The sequence below is a fragment of the Martes martes genome (genome assembly GCF_963455335.1).
Source record: "Martes martes genome assembly, chromosome: 1".
In the NCBI taxonomy this organism is placed as follows: Eukaryota; Metazoa; Chordata; class Mammalia; order Carnivora; family Mustelidae; genus Martes; species Martes martes.
The window spans coordinates 150,842,253-150,864,134 of record NC_137888.1 but is presented as its reverse complement, the minus strand read 5'-3'; the positions used below and the strand labels follow the sequence as shown (position 1 = coordinate 150,864,134).

General features: G+C 48.0%; 1 protein-coding gene across 1 annotated transcript in view; it reads left to right on the top strand.

Moving 5' to 3' along the window:
• The window catches only part of ITGA9 (integrin subunit alpha 9), a gene marked incomplete at its 5' end in the record, with an annotated part of 332,275 nt that overhangs the window by 159,821 nt on the left and 150,572 nt on the right, over positions 1-21,882 (top strand). Inside the window, 2 exons of the mRNA XM_080801218.1 lie at positions 6,143-6,289; positions 20,538-20,614. Coding sequence (XP_080657344.1) covers positions 6,143-6,289; positions 20,538-20,614 — 224 coding nt within the window. The remainder of the gene's footprint in view (positions 1-6,142; positions 6,290-20,537; positions 20,615-21,882) is intronic.

Below are 21,882 nucleotides of genomic sequence, written 5' to 3'. Positions count from 1 at the left end.
TCATCCAGAGACGAAACTTTGTCTCTTCCCAGCGTCAATCTCGTCTCGTGAGACCCTTACAGTCGGTTGTGCTTTTTGTAAAGTTTTACTTAAAAGTATTTCCAGGAATTTTTCCCTCAGGTTTAAGTTAAATTTTCATTTATTTTTTTAATTTATAGGACTCTAAATGAAATCACACTTGGCCTTCGTTTTTTCTCTTGTAAAATGAGAAATCGGTTCTTGCTACATGTGGAGTTCATAATCATTTTGTAATAGGGCAGGGTTTTGTTTTGGTTTTTTTTATAGATTCTCAAAGTTGCCATTTCAAAAATTATGGTAAAAATAAGAGACACCATTTATTGCTCACCTACAGTGTGCGAATCAAGGTGCTAGGTTTTTGCATATTTATCAAGACTAGTCTATCACTATAAATACATTATCCCTCTCATTGTGGCCTCTGACACTTCTGAATATTCCATTCTTTTTCATCTCCATGCTTCAATCCGGATATTTTCAGCTGGATATTTTCTGGATATTTCTGGATATTTTCTGGTGACTTACTTCTGGATTGCCGGTCTTCTGCTGTGTCCAGTGTGCCTTCCTAGAACTTCTCTGGTCTTGACCACCGTCTTCTGCTGGGTTTCTGCATCTCTCAGCCCCAGAATGCTGTGGAATCAGCAAGTGCCTGGGAGGAAAGATAACATGGGGTATTACCTTCCAGATGCTTTTCTTCTCTTTGGGATCTTGGCCCTCAAGTCCAGGTGGCCTTAGTAGCCCTTAGCTTTAAGTTTTATCTTCACAGACTCATGTGACTGCCAGAAAGTCGGCTCAGATACTGGCCTCTGAATCACCACTTCGCATTTCGTTTCTTTGCTGCGCATGCCACGCCACTTCCAAATCCGCCCACAGCTTAAGGGGCTTCGTGCCGCTGCATGTTGGGGTCCCCTCGTTGTCCTTTCCTTCCCATTGGGACCCTAGACTCTGAAGTCCTGCCTCTTTTGTAGTTCTTGAATACATTTAAACAGATATGGGGTGGGGGGGGTTGTCCAGCCCTGCTAGCTGTCATCTGTGTGGAGGGTAGCTCTACAGTGTTACTCTGTGGTTACTAGAAATGTAAAATCCTCACCTTGCTTTTAAAAGAACCTTCCAGCTTCTGAGAATTTTAAACTGTCTGAACCATTTAACGGCCATTGAGACCCTTATGGTCAGAGAGAGAAAGGAAAAAGCATTCCACTTTCGGGGTTTCTCATTCCTGGGCATACCTGAAGGGCCATCATGGGCAGAAGCAGAGCCCCGTGTAGGGAGAAAGAGGCAGAAAGAATCCAGGGAAGGGTGGGGGGGCGGGGGGGGGGAGGGAATCACATGTTTGGAAAAAGAAAAAAATACCAAGGCCTCTTTAAAAAACACTTAGAGGGTTTTTCCGAAACCAATTATCTAGCTTAATGCTAGCAGCTTATTTGCTGACCTTCTGTGTTATTTGCACATTTAAAGTGAGGCCAGCCCTTCCTGTTTTCATTTAGTTGACCCTGGTAGCTGCTTGTTAGCTGAGAAAGATGAAAACCCTTCATTTCTTGGGGAAAAGCCCCTGAGAGGTAGGTTTCTAAATCTCGAGGCTAGTTGAGAGTGCCCAGAACACAGGACCCGCTTTCTGGCTTCAAGTCTTGAAGCCAGGGTTGGAATCAAATCTCCCTGGGGGGGTTTCCTCCACATAGTAATGCATACCTTGTTCTGGGCAGGTAGGTGGGTTCTTGTGATTTGATACTAATTATGCTCACCAATGAAAATTCTGTGATGACACAAATAAAGGAGACAATGACTTTGAGGCCTTGGCCAACTGCTTAGACACCCTAGGCTAATGGGCAGAGCAGCCCTGGTGGTGGGTGGCAGCTGCCTGTCAGTGGGCCTCCCCTGCAGGATTTGAGTTACTTCTGTTTCATTTTCAGAGCAAGGTGATCAGATAGAAGGAAAAGCCGGAAGTAGTCTCCATAAGGAATGGGAGTCCGTAGGAAGTCATGTTACTCTGATGCCCACACTGCCTCTTGCCAGCAGACTCTGCAAGGACCCGCAGCCCTCCCTAGGGACCCCAAGAGAATGTCTTCGCATGTGAGATGAGCCGAGGAAGGAGAAGGTTGTAGTCCAAAGGAGGGCAAAGCCCATCCCTGAGAAGATGTTTGGATGGGCTCATGGTATAGGCAGAGGACCTATAGTGAGTCTGTACGAGCCAGTGCCAGGGAAGGCTGCCCTTAGACACTGGAGCAGGGGTGCAGTTTTGTGGAAGATAAGAGGAAGCACTGAGGTTTAGGCCCAAATCAGTGTATTCAGGAAGATTCCTTGCAGAGTTAGAGTCTGGATCCAGGAAGGAGATTTCTGTGTCATAACAAAGCTCAGTGTGTCTACTCCTAAGTTCATTGCATACCTGTCCTTTTCCTGCTACCATGATGTTGAGTGGCATGTGTCCACTCACTCACACAGGCTGTCCTCCATAATTATTGATGGAAGAGAGAGAGAGGTCATCCCCATATCCTGTCCTCAAGTCCTACCACCATTTCCTCCTAAGTCACCTTCCCATCCCTCCCCTTTGCTCCATCACCACTGCTGTGTCCTGGCAAAAGCCTTCACAGTCTTTCCTCTGAAGCCCTATGGCGACCTTCTCCTATCCTACTTGTCCCCAGGCCTGCCCCCCATCAGTCTACTTCCATTCTACAGCAAGAGGGAGCTTTCTAGAACACAGCTTCTTCCAGCCTCTTCACGGGCCTCCCTGCCTCCCATCTCACCCCATCAGTGCAAGAAACCAGAGGGATTCTTCTCAAACACAGCCTCTAGCATCACCTTGCCGTTCTTCCCAGCTCACAGGATGCAGTCAGCACAACCTGTGAGTCCCCCTGAGATCCAGTCTCTGCTTCAGCCTCTTCTCTCCCTAGTCCTCCCCAGGAGCCCAACTTCCCCAACTTTGGGAGTCACATGCAATCCACTGGACACACCATGCCCTCTCCACGCTGCTGGACCAGCCATGCTTCTTCTGGCCTGCTCTCTGGCTGAGCCCAGGACACCTCTGGGAAGCCTTCTAACCCTCTGTCTGAATCATATGTCCCTCATTTGAGTCTCCAGAGCCTCTTCTGTTCTGTGTGTATTACACTAGATGGTCGTTATGCTTACTGTTTCCCTGATGGCCTTTCACCTCTGTGTCCCTTAGATCCAGCACATTGCCTGGCATAAAGTAAGCACCCAATGAGTTTGAAATCGAGCATATGTTAAGTTCCCTGTTAAACCTCAGCCACTGCAAATTCTGCCGCCTGTCTGGGATGGGGCAGGGGGTGTTCTCTGTGTGGGCTCCTTCAGCTTTCAGAATCGGGACACTTCTGTAGATCTTTAGGGCGAAAAGGTAGATTCTTGCCTCTTGGTCTGCTGAATAAGTGTTCAACGTTAGAAGCTTCCATTCATACTGGTGATTTTTTTTTTTTTTCTTAAAGCAGTAACATTTCAGTGATTACAGTCTGTGCCAGAAAGCTAAGCCTCCTCTCTCCTAAGGAGTTCCTCCACTAATTGCAGTGCTGATCTAAGGGAAGCTTTCAGAAAGGAAAAGGAAACCACCAAATGTTGCTGCTACTTTTCCTTCACAGCTCTGATAATACAAACCCAGCGTGGGCTGGGGGATGTCCTCTTGGGGGTGTTGGCGCCTATCAGAATGCCGTGCCCACCTCCGCCTCTGCCCACAGCTCTCAGTACGGTTTCGTTCCTTCCTGGCCAAAGCTATGGGCACACGTAATAAGAACTGTTCTTCCAAACATCTTAGGTAAAAGAGGTTCTTGCGATCAGTACCAGAGCACAGCATCTGCAAGCCCAGATGTCAGACTTCGTTCCCAGTACAGTTTCCCTCCACGGTGAGCCTGGCTTGGATGGCCGCGTGTTTGGGAACAGGGCTGGCGTGCCTGTCTGAAAAACAGTGCTCCCACCCCGCCCTGTATCTTCGTAAGTGAACAGGTGATTTTTGAGGCTGACATCAGCACCTAAGGCAGTTGGGATAACCTTTGAATGGTATTTTATGGACTTTAGGGAAGGCAGTTTTGCTTCTGGTCCTACCACTTAATTACTCAGTTTGGGGTGGAGTGCCATTTATTTGAGCTCCCAAGCCTCTGTTGCCTCATCTGCAGGATGGGAGCAGTAGTCTACCAGCTCAGGTGGTGTGCAGATTAAGGAAAGTGACCTCTTGGCCCAGTCTCTGGAATGCTTGGGGCTGGTGGCCAGGAAACGATGAGTTACTTCTGTCTCCCCCACCCCCACATTCGACCTTTCCCCCAAGAATAAAAACATAGTAACTGCCTTACTTCACCGTGAAGGATTTAAATGCAAAGCCTTAAGGTAGTCAACCCTAAAAAACAAAGCAAAACAAAACAAAACACTGAAGCATGTATTTCTCAAACCATAAAGATGGCTCTGGCTTTTATTCTCCACACCTCCAAAAGTCTTTAGATTCTGCTTATCAAAGTCAGCAAGGCAGAGGAGATCCATTTCCCAGGAGTGTGTTTTGCTCCAGGAAAGGACATAGGTGTTAAATATCTGTCCCTAAAATCCGAAGGTCAAGAGAATTTTCTGGAAGCAGTGTATCCAAGACTTCCCCGTCACTCCCCTATATTTTAGTTATGCTGAATGATTGAATCTATCCGCCGCTGCATGCTTTCCTGAACATGAAGCATCTCCTGGCCACTCTGGCTCCTGCCCCTTGAGTCATCTGTCCCTCACACTCCACAGGTATGACCACATATGGCCCCCCATGCCACAGCCCCCTGGCTTTGGTGTCACCTCCTCTCCTGGGCTGCTGCGGGAGATTCCTCCTCTGCTCTCCATTGCCTCTGAGCATCTGCTCCACGGAACGACCCTACCCTTTTTCAGAGGCAACCATGTTAAAAACAGAGAGAAACAAAACAGAATAAAAACCCTCTTTAACTTCGTTTAGCCTGGTCTCTCCCCCTTCCACCCCCTCCCCCAAATTGTTTGATCACAGACCCTTTAATTTATTCCCCTCCCAGGAAACTGAGGTTCCTGGGCACCATCTTGGAGAATGCTGCTAATTTTGGGGGGCACCGCCACCCATTCGCTCGTTAAGGCAGATGTGAGTCCAGACGTCGGTGGGTGAGGGCATCCACTCTAACAGGTCGTCGTGTGCTGGAGCTCTGTGTTCTGACCGAACCGTCTCCGTCTCCTGTGCACATGCGAAGCGAGGAAGACAAACCACAGCATGTCACGACTGCGATGTGCCCGCTCCCGCTTAGACTGGACCAGTATCCAAAACCTAGCTGGTGGGCCTGCCTGCGGAGAGGGGCGCTGGCTGTCGGGGAGGACTGGGAGCAGATTCCTCACGGTGCACTGCTTGGGAACTTTAGAACTTTCTATTTTGAACACAGCTCTAACCTGTTCGAAATTCCACCAGACTTCACCCAGAGAGTAGTGTGAGGTCCTCGGCTCCACTCCTGGCCCTGTGGTTGGCTTCTGGCTGCCTGCCCAGCTTCTCTCAGTCCCTGACAGGGCCGCCATGCTCCTCTGCTGGCTCCCTGCCTGAGGCAGGTGTGGAGCAGTGGGGACTTGGCTTATTCGTGCCACATCTCAGATGTGCCCCACTCCACTTGGAAGCCCACCTCCCACAGGGTGTGCTGGCTCTCTCAGCCTTGTGCCCTGGGGAATGTACCCTTGCAACTTCCTTTTCGTTTCCTGGATGATGGAGGATAAGAAGTCCTAGTTTGCGGGGCTCGGGCATGTTGCCTGTCTGACCAGAACACCTGGCATGGTGCCTGGCATCTTGTAGGTGTTCGTTGTCTGTTTGCCTGCTTCCCTTCCCATCCCCTGCTTTCCTCCCCATCCCCCACTTTCCTGTTGTGATTAGCAACCTTTCATTCATTCCTTTGGGTCTTAAAGCCCTGGGGTTTCAGAAGAAAGAACATAAGGCCAGAAATAAGACTTTCAGTCCTGGCTCCACCGAATGCGAACCCCGGGAAGACAGTAGGCTCCTCAGTGTCACTCAGTCTCCTGCTCCAGCGCAAGAGCCGTATCCATCTCCATACAAAAGACCAAAAGGCCATCCGTGTGGAAGGTCTTTGTAAACTGTGAAATGCTCTGTGTACATCGCCCAGCGCCAGCTGTTAATGCACGTGCCTGTTTCTTGTTGCAGCGGCGAGTGCAAGACGTCATCAGTCCCATTGTGTTTGAGGCCGCCTACAGCCTGGGTGAGCATGTGACTGGAGAGGAGAGGGAGCTGCCAGCTCTGACACCAGTGCTCCGCTGGAAGAAGGGACAGAAGATTGCCCAAAGGAATCAGGTCAGAACCTCGAGGCTCCTGGCCGGGACCCAGGGCGGCAAGGTGCCTGTGGCAGAAGCTGTGGTCCTGGCTGTCTGGGCACACCCCCTCACTGCGCCTCTCTTTACTAATCTGCAAAATGGTAAAATGTATGGTTTGGGGGGTTGCATCTAAGAACGACATGATTTAAACACATTGAGGCTATTCCCAAGCAGTTATAAACTTATAACCTCTTGGAGGTCATGAACTGGTTACTGGGCCCCTCAACTTGACACCTGTTCCTAGACCATTTCCAGAGCTGAGATTACATAGTAGGCACTCACTAAATGTTTTCTTGGTGAGGGCATGAGTCAGGTGAAGAAGCAAGAACATCATCTTGTAGAATTGGTTGTTGGGTTAGAAATTTCCAACCCATGCATCCCTGGAGACCAATACAGGGCGAGTGCTGGTGGGCCACCCATCCTGACTGATGCTGATCAGGTTCTCGGGTGTGCTGCTGTGTAGATGAGCTGCAAAGCCATGTCAGGTAGAGGCCCTCCCAGTAGGAGTGAGCCTGTGAGCTGATTCTGCCACAGCACTGCCCGTCGGCCCTGAGCCATCCGTGACACATGCAGCACTGACTTCTATCCTGGAAATAGGCAAAGACCCTGTGGTCCCCAGTCTGTTTTCAGTCTTTCCTCAACACCCACTATCACCACAGATCCAGGACCTTGGTGGCAGGGGTTAGGGGAACGGTCAGGAAAAACTGCTTTTTGGCTGAACTAGACTTCTGCGCAGGATGGGAGCAAAGTCATGGTACCACCCTTCCCGCTGACTGCACTGAGCTTAGGGGAAACCTAGCACAGCAAGTGACCCAAGCCTTGCCGATTAGACTTGTGAACCAAATCACAGAGAAGGGTTTGAGGTTTGACATGTGCATCCAGAAGTTCTGTTAAGTGGTGAGATTTTTTACCCAACTCTCTCCCAAAGTATCTCCCACATGGTCTTGGCTTCAGGTTCCCTAGAAGCAGAGCCTGAGGCAGGGATTTGGGAGCACATGGGAGAAACCTAAGGAAGTGAGGAAAGTGGAATGGAATGAGCAAGGATGTGGCCTTAGCTAGACTAGCCCTACCTGAGCTGGAGAACTCAGGAACCTAAATTATACCAAAGAGCTGTCTTCTTGAGGCAAGGGGGCTGACCTTTTGGGTCCCTTGTTAGTCAGTCATTGGCTGGCCATCCCATGTAGAAGGGGAGTGTAGGTCTCCTTGAAGGAGAGCTGCTTCAGCTTCAGATAGTTCTCATAGGAAGGATGCAAATGTGAGCCATTCACTGCCTACACTCACATCAGCAGGGGGAGAGGCCACAGTCGTGCAGGGATGTGGACAGGGCTCCCAGCACATGCTACACAAATACACACAACCTACTGGCCATACTGACTTTTTACATCCTTGTTTTGATTTTGAACGTGATCTTCTTTCAAAACACAGGTACCCTGGAAGGTGACTGGTATGTCCTGCTGGTTATTGACACTTGGAGGGGGCTGGGGTCTCAGTGAATGAGCCTGATCAAAGCCAAAGGTGCAGAGACAGATTAGTATTAAAATGCCCTTCTTGGTCTTTTCTGGTCAAGGTTGTCAACCAAGCACCTATGTTTAGGCTTCCTGAGGCCCCATTACAGTGATTAGAGATGAGTTAATAAGGACAGAGAGGAGAACGCTGTGGGGGAAGGCGCACCAGTCAGCAAGAGAATTGTAATTTTCTGGAGTGAGTGAAGAAGATGGAAGAGTGGTGGTGGGTGAGCCTTGAGCTACACATGGAGGGGCTGGGTGTCCATCTACCCAGGATCCAGAAAGGCTGCAGCCATGGCCAGGCTAGCAGTTACAGAAGGGTACAAGAGTGACAGGTGGGACTGAAATAGGGAAGGGGGCCTATTAAGTGAAACTTGGTAAGTGAAAGAATTGGCGTTTCACCCCTGTTCTTTTCCCTTTATACTTTAGGCATGCAGAATAGCAAACAACCAGGCAGTTTTCTTCTGTAAAGAATTTAATAAACTGGTTGAGATAGCGTGAGTTGGCTGGTTCCCCAGAGGAAAGCCTTACCTCATCTGGCATTTAGAGGCTCCACTGTAAGTGCTAGCTTCCCCTCCTACCATTCTCAGACACATCCACAGATTTTCTAATCAGTCCTTTTGCCTTATTCTTAAATACAAATGGACAACCAGTGTAGCCTGAGAATGCAGGAGCAATGTGGTACATTGAAAAAGAAATACAATAAATAACAAAATAACTGACTTAGAAGAAAATAGATTATTTAGGGGATAGAAGAGATTATATAAATTTTAAAACCACCGTAAACTGTATGTAATAAATACAAGGAGAATTAAGAATATATTTTGTCCATTGGGAAATGGTTGGAATGCTATTTCTTTTTAAAGGGAAGAAACAAGAAAAGGGGGGGGGTTCTTAAAGATTATGGTTGCAGAGACAAATATTTAGTAGGATAAGAAGATGATGGTAAGAAATCTACCAGTAAGCAGAGCTGAAAGACAAATAGAAAAGACAGCTAAAAGATCAATTTACAAGGTTCTATATTCAAGTAATAGGAATACCAGAAAAAGTAAAGAGAGAATATTTAAAAAGTTATGAGAGGCAATAGAACAAAATTGCCCAGAGGTAAAGGACAACATTATTTTTTTAATTTAATGGTCTCACCAACTTACAAGCAGGATAAACCAAAAATATCCTGGATACATCATTTTGCAGTGTCTCTGCTCCTAAGAGTTAAGGAAAATTCTAAATGCTTCCAGGACAGGGAGTACAGGATGGTGGTATTGGGGGATATATGTCAGCTTGTAACAGAATTAGAGACATACTAAATAGACCATCAGACTAGCAATATTAGAAGTCAGAATATAGTGAAATAAAGGCTTCAAATTTCTGAGAGAAAGTGATTTGAAACTAGAATTTTATACTTTGCCTAACAGTCAAGTATGCGGTCAAAATACAGTTTTCAGACAAGTGAGGACCAGATAGTTTACCTCTTTAGGATCTCTTCCAAGGAAATAACTTGAGATGGCATCCAACAAAACAAAAGTGTAACATCCAATTTAAAAAAATAATAATTTACCAATTTAGAACAAGGGATCAATGAACTTCAGGAATAATGAAGCCAGCAATTGACAGAATAACAGAAAGTAGCAAAATTTTAGGATAGAGTGTGGATGAAATATGTTTCTTCTCTAAGAAAAAATAAAGGCAATCAAAAACTCAGAAAAATAGAAATATGGTCAATATGTCATGGTTCAAACATAGAACAAAATGTCATGGGATTTTGAGCAAGTAGAGGGATATAAGGAAGAGAAAGGCTTTGATACTAGAAATATTCTCCCTTAAGTGAAAATTGAGTATTCTAGGAGTTGAGCTTTGCACCTATAGAAGAGGATATGTAATCATGACACTTGGCTTGGTTCTACTGTGATCAATAATCATGTAGCCATATAGCATTAACATTACTTATTGGTTTTCAGTTATACTATAAAATATAAATGTCCTTAAATTTGACTGTATAGAGGTAAAAATAGAATGACCAAAGTTCTCTTAATTTCTTAAATTCGTAGGTCAAAAGATACTGCAAACTTGAAGAAATGCTACTAAAAATCACAGAAGTCATCCATTGAGTAGTACTACTTTTTTTTTTTAAGATTTTATTTATTTATTTGACAGAGAGAGACACAGCAAGAGAAGGAACACAAGCAGGGGCAGAGGGAGAGGGAGAAGCAGGCTTCCTGCCGAGCCGGAATCATGACCTGAGCTAAAGGCAGACACTTAACAACTGAGCCACTGAGGCACCCTTGACTTCTTAAATTGTGGTTGCTGAATCAGCCATATCAGCCTCTTTTGGGATCTTGTGAGATATTTTAACAATCTGACCAGGTTACTCTCTCTTTTTTTTTTTTTTTTAAAGATTATTTATTTATTTATTTGAGAGAGAGAGAGAGAGAACACAAGTCAGGAGAAAAGAGAGACATGGGGGGCTCGACCCCAGGACACTGGGATCATGACCTGAGCCAAAGACAGTCGTTTAACTGACTGAGCCACCCAGTCACCCCTGACCAGGTGATTCTAATGCAGCTGATGTTTGAGAACCCCTGTAGGAGAGGAGTTAAGACTAATGATTTGCCTGTCAAAATTAGGAAGGCAGAGGAGAGAAAAATTCTTGTCCATTGTGTCAGGAATTCAGTAAGAGAATGTCTAAATCTGATAAATCATCAAAGGAACACATGTGGATGTGGATAATAGTGGTTGCCCCTGGAAAGCAGGACTCGGTATAGGGAGGTATGTGGCAGGGGATCATTATTTCTTTTAAACATGTGATTCTTTGATTGAAATTAAAATGAAAGAAAAATATTTGTCTTAGATTGGAAAGATTGTCCAGGAGTCTGGGAAATATTCTGAAAGAGTGATCCTTGCTTTTTCTCCTTTTCCTGATTGGGGGTGGGGGGTAGCTAATTTAATGACCATCCACCATGTGTCTTCCAGATGTTGACTCAGTTTGAGGGGGAGAAAGATTCTGAGAGCGAGGCCCACTCTAGCAAGCAGAGCTGAATTTCAGCCCATGTGTGTATTTATGACGGCTCCACAAAGAGCATCTAACCTCTTTCCTAGGAAAGAATAACCTCATCAAGTCATGTTGCCAGATAACATTAGGATTTACATACTGCAGTGTCTTCAACTAAAAGGCACCGCGCCCATATTGGTACACGGGGTTGTGCAGCGGGGCGAACTGCATCCTGGTGAGCCTTTGGAGTCGTGGCCTGCCATCCCAGGTGGTGGAATTCAGGCGGAACAGCTGCACAGACAGTGTGTGTAACGTGGAGGCAGTGACTAAAGCCTGTGCAGCGTGACTCCCAAGGGATCTGTGGCTTTCTGTGGTGAGCGGGACAGTCAGGAGGCCAGGCCTCCCCACTGCTGGGTGAAGAACAGTGTTGGGAGAATGTGGGCTATGGGGTAAGTGCTAGGCTGTGTGAGTGAAGAGTCGTACCATTGCCACGGTGCTGAGAACCACCTGGAATCCTGGGCTCTCTGCAGACCTTTGTAGGACATTCAGCCTGATGAACATATAGTTTACCTGAAAAATTGAAGGAAAGTTAGGGTGCCTGGGTGACTCAGTCAGTTAGGCATGTGCCTCTGGCTCAGATCATGATCCCAGTATCCTGGGATCAAGCCCCACATCAGGCTCCCAGTTCAGTGGGGAGCCTGCTTCTCCTTCTGCTCCTGCTTGTGCCTTCTCTCTCTCTCTCTCTCTGTCTATCTATCTATCTACCCATCTATCTCTCCTAAACAAACTCTTTTAAAAAATTTTCAAGAGAAGTAGAGACCTACCTCTTCTCAGGGGATATTGAATACAAAACCAAGCAACAACAAGAAAAAGCAACTTGTTTTATCCCTTAACCTGAAGAGTATTTAAAAGGACTGTAATAAATCCAAAAGCAGTTTAGTGTCTACTCCGTGTAAGATCTTGATAAAGAGAGAAGACATTACTGCCTTCAGCGGGCTTACAGTGCAGGAATAACATGTACAGGGAAGAAGGTGCGATTCAGATTAGTGTGTGTGAGTGTTTCACTCCCGAGGCCACTTCCAGCCAAGGAGAAGGTGTTTTATGGAGAGAGGGAGAATGGGCTGGAGCCAAGGAAGTAGGGTTTGAACACTCAAGGCTGGAGGAGTTTGACAGGCTAAATGAGGACGAAGGACTGATGGATGACTAATGGTCTTCCATGGGGCTGAATGTCTAGTTTTGGGGAAAGGGGAGGGGCCATGAAGACTGGGACTACAGTCATGCCGTCTAAGGTTTTGTTCACTGGCCACGGAGCCAGACTTGTTGCTGTTGGGGACAGGCGACCATTACATCTTTTTGACTGCAGGGAGACCAGAGACCTTCCTTGGGGATACTGGTCTGCCTGGGCCTAGAGGCACTTGGGAGCTCTCACAGTGGTCCCGGGAAGACCTTGCATGTGAGTTCTTAGAGGTTCAGTGTGGCAGACCCAGAGAGTTGACTCATTATTAGTTCCTAGTCATCTCAGCTGCTGAAACAGTATGGAACTGAATGGAAGAATTTTGTAGGGCCCCATCTGGCCTGTGTGCTGGGGAGGAAGCAAGGTCCCTTCCCCTTCCCCTCAGGTGAGCATACTAGTGGCTATGACAGAAGCCCTGTCTTCAAACCCTCTACACAGGGTAGAGCTTTGAAAACTCTCGTTGCTCTCAGGCTTGCTCAGGAGGCCCCCAGAGACCTGGCTGGGGCTGGACTTCCAGATTGCCCACTTTGTACACAAATGTTAGGTTTGTACTAATGCATTACTGTGGCAGTAGAAAATGAACATGCTCCACGCCCCAGAGAACCCCAGGGCTGCTTTCTTCCCCTGGCTTCTCTGGGGAAGGAGCATAGTCAGGGGCTCACAGAGTGAGATCAGGGTCCCAAGCCAAGGCAGAATGTATGCACCCAGTGGCATGGGGCAAGTGACTTAGCTCCTGAGAGCCCCCTTATCACCTGTCACTTGGGGTGCCATCATCTGCTCTGCCTGCCTGGGAGTGATTGTGGGATTCTGTGAAATAATGTATGAGGGGCATTGAAATGATGAGGCAGCGTTAGATTCTGCTCTTCCCTTCCCCGGGGGGGGGGGTGGGGGGCAAGTCACCCAGCCTCTGGAAGCCTCCATCTCTTCCCCAGTGAGTGGAGGGGACAAGGCAGCTTCACAGCATTATCGTGAGGAAAGAATGGGCAAACCATATGAGCATCTCAGCAGGGCTGGAAGAAACAGATGCTCCACTGAAGCTGATTCCTTTCTGCTGGGGTATGTCCAGTCTCCCCTGGTCCCTGAGTAGGTTCCCCAGGGAAGAGGCAGTGACACTATTTAAGGGCTCTGGCTGGTTATTCATATGGACCTCTTGTGATCTTCAGCACTGGTCCTTGCCTGTCAGGCCCAGAGATGCCCCTGTCCTAGAGGGGATGGTATGGGGGTGATCTACACCACCAGCTCAAGCTGGAATGGTGTGTGAATCCCCACTTCTGCACCTCATCTCTGCTGCCACCACTGTAGTCCAGGCCACCATCGTTTCTCACCTGGACCAAGTCATTTCTCTTTATAATGCCTGCCACCCCCATAGTTTCTCTCTGCCCTTAGAAGAACATCAAGACTCTTGTCGAGGTCCACAGACCCTGTGCAGTAGGGCCCTGGCCTCTCCAGGGTCATCCAGTGCTGGCTACACGCCAACCACCCTCAAACTCACCAAACCCTCTCCTGCCTCAGGCCCTTTGCACATGCTGATATCTCTTGTAGAAAGCTCTCGCTGTGCCTTTCTCACAGCCTGTTCTTCATTTTTCAGGTCTCAGCTGACATACCACCTCTGCAGAGAACCATACTCCTCCAACTATCTGTATTCCCTGACTTAACTATTTGATTCCTTCATGAAACCTGTCACAGTTTGTTATTATTTTGTCTAATGGCTTTTCTGTCTCCCTCACTTGAATGGAGGTCCAAGAAGGCAGGGATCTATTTTGTCTCATTTTTTATTGGTTCCTGGTAGCTGACACGATGCCTAGCCCTCAGTAGCTGCTCTGAAAGGACACAAGGCTAGGGCTTCCTGCAAAGATTGGGCATCCTATCAGAATTTCTTCACTGACAGATTCAGCCAAGCTGTCTAATTTTTTAAAATGTGCTCTATGAACTCTCTGGGAATTCCTCCTAGGCAGGAGAGCATGGTGTGCGATTCAGGGTGATTCACCTAACAACGGTAGTCTGTTTGTGCACATGTGAATGTCCTTTCCAAAAAACAAGATGGAGGAAATACACTTGGTGAAGGAAGAGGCAATTGCCTGTTTTGAGAATACTCACTTTGTCATCTTTCAAGGGAAAAGAGGGCTGTTTTACTCAATGTGAATTTGGAATTATGTTGAAGTCATAAACTTCAGGCCTCCATTGTGCTGGAAAGCGTCACCCTCTGTCCTCCTCAGTGCCTGTGTGTGTGGAAATAGAGCCCCAGCCTTCGAGAACTCACTGTTTGTTCAGCCTGGACATGAGGTAATAGTTTCCCAGGTGAGGCACCCAGGTACCTTAAAAGGCCAGCTCGAAGGTTTATTTTCGTTATCCCATATGGAGTCTGCCGAACATTGCAAAGCCGAGGGGTCAGGAGGATGAAACAGAGAGAGCATGTCACCGAAGACCCAGGGCCAGATGGATTTCAGGGACCATCCAGTCTGCTTGGGGTGGGGGGTGGGGTACAAATTAAGCACCTGGATCCAGGGGAGCAGTTTGGCCCGGCAGAGGAGGGGGCAGGGTTAGAGGAAGAAGTTTCCACCCCCATCCCTGGTCCAACCAGATCACCCCTCCCCTTTCACAAGCATCAGCTGCTTGTCGTCAGCTTCTGGGTAATCTTTTCAGAAAGGGCGTCTCAGTGAAACACATGTGAAGGCCATCTAGCTTCAACTGTGTGTGAGGAAGACATGTAGTTCAGCTTCCCTGATGACTGCAGAAGTCCATTTACATCTCTGTGTCTCTGGCTTCTCCTCCAGCGTTAACCCCAAGAGCAGAGGAGAGGCGACTCCCATCTCTCAAAGGCTGGGCTGTACCCGGTACTGCTGACCGATGCAGTCTGCAAGCTTTCTTCTTTAGTGCTTCATCTCTGCAACTTACGGAAAGAGTGTATCCTGATCCCCCACAACTCTTTGTAGGAAAATATAGTGGTTTTCCCCCAAATCTTCAGGCCTGTTGGGTTTTCTTTCCTTCGTCCTGCCTTATGGAAAACCTTGCCCATGAGCCCATGCTGTGTGTATATAAACAAGCGAGGGCACATGTCCTGTGAATAGTCTCTGCCTGGGGAAGAAACATTAGCCCCACCGTTGTCATCTTCGGAGGTGACTGAGGAAGTCAGAGGCCAGGCCTTGCTACTCAAAGTTATACCTGGAGCCCCGCTGAGGTGAGGCTCGAGTGGGTGTGTGAGAGGGGTCTTGCTGGCAGCCTCTCCAGTCTTCCTCCCAGTTGCCTGAATGCATCTGGCTCTGCAGCCTTTAGAAATGCAGCTAGCATGTTCTTCCTTTTCTCTGATGGCACCAGCACCTTTATTGCTGGTTCTATTTTCTGCCTCTCATGACTAGTTAGTAGTAGCTGTTCAATAATAATAATAATAATAATAATAATAATAATAATAATAAATGAAGCATAGAACACACAAAGATTCCAGGATGAAAAATCAAGGGAGAGCATTTCGGGACCTGGGGGGGGCAGAAGGTCTCTAGGAGCAAGTTTATGGCTGATATTAAAAGGCAGGGGTCGTAGGGGGACGTGAAATGTGGCCTGTAAAAGGCCAGCCAGGCCCAGGCAGTCCTGGAGTCCAGGGGAGCCAAGAGGCCAGGTGCAGTCCCCCGTGGGCCTGCTCAGCTCTTGCTAGTTTCTCATAGAGGTGGAGCCGGACCATGGGAAAGGCTGTCTTTAGGCAGAGGGGAGTGTGCTGTGAACTGCGGGGCCATGGAGTAAACCGAAGGATACCCCCAGACAGAACTTAATCACTTCCAGTTTCTCCATAAAGACATGAGGCAAAATTGGTGCTGTGTTTGCTTTAGAGGAAGACCAGTGGGACTGTTGTTCTCCCATGATTTCAAAATCTAAAAAGATAATTTGTACAGACCCTGATACGGAAGAAATTCCTCCACTTTAATTTTATGAAGTATTTGTCTTTCATTTATTCCTGTGGACATGATATTTTTTAGAAAGCAACTCTGTCTGTATGCCCTGATTTTAAATACCAGGCAAGGAGATATTTCCTTCCTTCATTTGGGCACAGGGCTGAACCCAGAAATCCTGGGACCACCCTGAGCTCACATTAAACACAGTGTTGGATTCTGGAAAAAGGAGCCCATTAAAACAGAATTGGAAAGAGAAACTCATGGCATTTACACATTTTTTTTTAACCCTGTACTACGTGCTGGGGGTTACAGACATGGTTTTTGTATGGCCTGGCCTCTGGGAGCTTCTGTGGGACTGGGAGAGGAGCAACAGTTCAGAAATGTATCTCCCGTTGTCCAGGCAGAGACCCCCTGCTGAGTCACGTTGCCCATCAGGAAATGCCTCACTCATGTTAGCTTAAAAATAGCCTTCTTGTTTGGCCCCCTTGGGGGTGGAATACGAAAAGCATATATTCCCACCCAGTCCAGTTGTCCTATTTTCTCAGGCCTCAGCATGGATGGGGTTGCTATAGCAACCCTGTAAACAGTATCTAATCTGTGTCAATGATTTCATATATATATTTTACTGCAAATATCACCAAGTCCAAGAAATGGACCCTCCTATGAACATGACAGCTGGAATAAGTGAAGAATCCTACTTTCCGCTAGATCAGAAGTGAAGATCATTTTCCAACACAGATTTGAGTAAGAGAAGTGGGCACCCCATGGCTTGAATGCCCAGGCAGCTTCCTCTCTGCAGTCAGCCTTGGCCAGGACAGCCATTGAGCTGCCAGCCCCAAGCCACACATCCCCAAGGCTGTGTTGGCCTTAGTGGCCACAGCGTTGGGAACAAAGCTCTAGCCTCTGTACTTCGGCTCAGAGAGAGCTGTAACTTGAGCTGGATTCATTGTATCCTTTTTTTTTTTTTTTTCTTGGCTGAAGAGAATGAGGAAATCAATAGATAAATATTTTAGAACAGGAGTCCACAAACTGCAGGCTAAATCTGGTCTGCCGCTTATTCTTATAAATAAAGTCTTACTGAGACACAGCCATGCCTGTTTCTTTATATGGTGCCTATGGCTGCTCTCACAGCACTAGTTGCAACAGAGACTGCACAGCCTAGAGCGAAATGGGTTTACTAGATACTGTTTACAGAAGAAGTCTGCTGACCCTGTGCTAAAAGAAGCAGAGGAAGGATTTGGGGAGGAGGAAAACTAATCTCCATGGAAATCTGGGTGAAGACCGGAGTGAGGCAGGAGCCAACATGGAAATGTGGTCTGTGAGTATGAGGCTACTGGATGTCCACAAGTCTCTGAAGCCTGAGGCAGGGAACGTTGTCTCCTGAGAGAAAGCATTTATCTCTTTTTACCAGAGAGGAATTAAGAGATGGTGGCTTCTCACATCTTCCAGGTAAAGAAACAGACAGGGCTTTGCCAATCAGTAGGTGGAGGCTGGAGGGAAGTGGGAAAGACCGCTTCCAAGCTGGTGGGGAATTTGTCCGATTCGGAGAGCCAAGCTTGTGTTTGCCTAGAACACCAGGGAGATGAGGGGCAAAGGTGGGCAGAGGAATTTCTTAGAGGCCCTGGTTGGCACTCAGGATTGTTCCTAAGAGGAAAATTGGGAGTTCAGCCCACTGGCTTCATGGAGAACTTGTACTCTTTGTACTTAGTAAAGGAGAAGTAGTCTTTCTTGGCTTCTGGAAACTATGTTGTCAGCTGGCATTCTGGGGCCTCAGTATGCCCACCTTCTGCCCCAGAAAGATGCTTTTCAGTTCCTTGGAAAACAATACAGTCATTTACCCAGAGAGACAAATCCAGGTCCGAAGCAGGGGAACTCTGAGTTTCAACCTCAGCCTCCCTGGTGCGTGAGGCAGGTCTCTTGACTCCCTCTGTCTTGCTACTCTACCCATAAGACAACTGCGTTCCCAGCCTGGGAGGGTCTTTGCCTGAAACCTTAGTTTGTTTTCATTTTATAACTATGGAAATTGAGTTCTGGGTTAATTTCTGAGCTGGTGCTTTATCTTCTCGGGATAGGTCGTGCTTAATATTAGCTGGTGAGCACCCACATATAACATGTGTGCATTTGTGTGTGTGTGTGTGTGTGTGTGTGTCCCCATGTGTGTACATCAATATATATAAATGATGGACTCGGAGCTTGCCTTTGTTGGGTGGAAATTTAGCAGCACTGGGAGACCTAAGCCAGTTTCAGGGATGGGAAATAGTAGGGTACAAGGGAAAGGCAGACCAAGGACAATGAGCTTCCACGGAGCCACAGGTTCCTTATCAGAGGCTCTACGCTTGCATGTCACTGAGGGATGGGTGTGGAGCTTTGGTGAGGATGATCAGTGTATTAGCATTGGCCCAGATTGGAGCATCCACCATGGGGCTCCCCATTTCAGTGGTCACCCCAGCTCTCAGAGCACCATGTGGTCCTCTAGGGTTGACCAGACAACCTCAACATGCCAGGCTCTGGGGATAGGCACAAAGGTGAGCAGGACCAGTATGGTCCCCGTCTTCACAGAGCCTAATTTTAGCAGGGGACATAAACAGGAAACATGTAATGATAAAATCAGTTAGTTACGACCGAGATGAGCGGTAGCAGGAGAAAGTGCCCGAAACTACAAGAACTTACAATGGAAGCCTGAGCTCGTGGGGGGCTCAGAGATGTGGTTTTGGTTCACTCATGGAGGGATGCAAAGACACAACCTGGGTGAATGAGGTGGAGGAACTGGAGACCGGCTTCAGTGGAGGCCCTGCTTTTCCTATGGGAAGATGGAAGGCTAGTCTGAGGGGGTAGCTGGCACAAGAGAGCCAGAGGGACAAGGGTGAGGAGGGTGGGGACATAGTCTTGTCAGATTGTATACCGCAGGATGATTGAGGTCACATCCTCTTTATCACTTCTTACCCACGTCCCCAACTCACCCAACGATGGGGAAACCAAACTGTCCCTCTCGCCTGTGACCCTGGAAAACCTCGCACCGAGAGGAGCCTGTTAGCAGGACCAGGGCTTGGTATCGTGGGACCTGAAGCTTATATGATTTGGGAGGAAAGTTCCCTTGAAGGAAAATGTGAAATTACAAAAGACAAAGTTAAGTTCAAGGCCTCAGTCAGGGCTTGACAAGGAGGGACCTTCAGGTTCAATTTCAAAGGTGAAGCCAGCTTCGGTGCTTTCCCCTCATCCCTACCCTCAGAGAGCCTGCCTCTCTCTCCGAAGACATCTGTGCAGTCCACATCAACTTCCTCCTGTTCTCTCCTTGCTTGAGATCACAAACAAAGACCCAGTGTCTTCTATCAAATTCTCCTGGAAATCTGGCTCTCTCCTTCCTCCCAGTAGTGTCCAAAAGAACACGGGAATTTCCTTCTTTTGCCCAAGACTTCCGTGATTTTCCCCCCTGCCACAATCAAGGCAGGGAATGTTGGCTGGGGCGCTTTATTCTTTTGGAAATGTGATGGAGGAATATGAATTTCCATAGGCAGAAATGTTCTGTCTGGTAGGTCTAGACTGTCCGTGGGCCAGCAAGTTCACTGGAGTCCGCGTTGGCGCTCTGAGCACCGCCTGGACGTACCCAGCAGGATGGGAACAAATCCCTTGGAACTATGTTCTGTGGTGGGGAAAAACCCACAGGCATGAGCAGTGACAGAGGAGAAGTTTAATAGTGAATGACTTACAGCTGAAAAATGACAACAGGCTCTTCTCTCCAAAATCCAAAACGATCAAAGCCAATTCCCAGTAGTGAGCAGTGTCTGTCAGTCGGGAACGTGGGGAGCCTGCTGTCCTTAGATGAGACATGTCAGAGCACTCCAGAGCTCCAGAAGAGTGTAAGGGAGGGACCGGCCACCCTGTCATGGGGTATAGGGGAAAACTAACTCCTCCCAAGGCACCGCCCCTGATTCCCTGGCCAGCCTTCACATGGGCCCAGCTCAGCGCTGCACAAGCACTCTGAACAGTGGGCTGGCTTGGCACACCAAGAGCTGGGCCCCAGCACTGGGTAGGGCTTTGGCCACTGAGGTCCGATCTGGTCTGGAGGTTGCCCACCCCCCACCCCTAAGATGCGGGAAAGGGTCTGCTCAGCCCTGGTGTGGTGCCCTCAGCCTGATAGCCACAAGGTCTTTTAGACTGTTCTCTTTGCAACTAAACATCATCATATCCCATCACTCAGACAGAACCCACCTCCATCAGAGACTTTCTGCCTCCCCAAGAGAGCAAACAGAAGGAAATGACCACACTGTAATCTAAGAATTCTTTATGCAACTGGATTATTATTCACGCACATCTGAGAGCATTTAAAGATCTTCTCAAGGAAGCAGTTCCTTCTTGAGGAACCTACTAGAAGAAGCACTTCAGCAGCCTGAGACATGAACCACATGAGGAATGCATGCTGCGGCCCAGCCCCCCACTGCTGTGGGTTCCCCTGAGGAGGAGGAGGAGCCCTCCCTGCGGTGGGGGGCTGACTTCCTGGGAGGAGAGAGGGGGAAGCTTTCACAGAAGGAGTTCCTGCTGATCTGGAAGGAAATAGTTGGCTGATATTTACTCCTTTGCCATTAAATCCCGTTCTTCCTGTCTTCTCTCCCCCACAGACCGTCTTTGAAAGGAACTGCCGCTCAGAGGACTGTGCCGCGGACCTGCAGCTCCAGGGTCAGCTGCTCCTCTCCAGGTAACCCAGCCCTCCTTCTGCCACCTCGTTCTGGGAGGCTCCTTTGTCAGGACCCCAGGCCCGAAGCCTGAATGTGCAGAGTACCCCCCCACCCCACAAAGAGGATAACTAGAATTGGTGGGATACAACGCTCTACAACAGTATTTTATAGCTTAACAAGAAGTATGTATATTATACAATAATTTTTTTTAAAAGACTTTATTTGAGAGGGAGCAAGCTACAGAGAGCATGTGCACTGTGCGGGAACTGAGAGGGAGAGGGTCCAGCAGACTCCCGGCTGAGCTGAACAGGGAGCCCGATGCAGGGCTCCATCCCAGGACCCTGAGATCATGACCTGAGCTGAAGGCAGAGGCTCAACCCACTGAGCCTCCCAGGCGCCCTTGCAATAATTTTAACAATAACTGTCCTCTGGTGGGGATGATTTGCTCTTTGTTTCATTTACGGTTCCGCATACCTCACAGTTTAGCCTGTATTTCTGATTCCTGTGAGTATTTGTGTGATGGAGGGAGTACTTTATAGTTACTCATTGTATGAGATTGAACCATAAGAAATTGTCAGGGTTTAACTGGGACAGTGCCTATGATTTGACTTAATATTATAATAAGATTCTTTTAATGTTTCCCCCCACACTTAGCAATGGCATCTGCTTTCACAACAGGTGAGGGCTCTTTGGTGGTGGGAGGGTGTGCCGGGAGGGGCAGGCGATGTGATCCCGGTGTGATCCCGGGGAACAGACCTGCTCTGTTGTTTCAGGCTTCCCTCCCCCAGTACGAGAGTCCTCCGGGCGAAGGTAAACCACGCAGAGGCCTCCTGTTTCCTCTCTGCCAGCCTTTTATTCTAGACACCTTGTAGGATGAAGGTGCTGGTCCTGAATCATTTGGCCACATTTCAGAGAAGGTTTCCTTTGAAGACCGTTCCTTTGGAATGATCGTTTTAGCCTGGGGGCCGGAACGTCTGTCCATGCATTTATTACCATTGCTCAAAAACCGTCCTCACTTTTGATACTTCTCCAAACGCCATTCTATGGCCCTTATTTGTAACCATGAGAGTTAAGTTTGGTGGATGTAAGAAATATCCCATTATGAACCAGTGGCTGCACTGAAACACACTTTTTTTAAAATTTATTTGACAGACACAGATCACAAGTAGGCAGAGAGGCAGGCAGAGGAGGCGGGGAAGCAGGCTCCCCGCTAAGCAGAGAGCCCGATGCGGGGCTCGATCCCAGGACTCTGAGATCATGACCTGAGATGAAGGCAGAGGCTTTAACC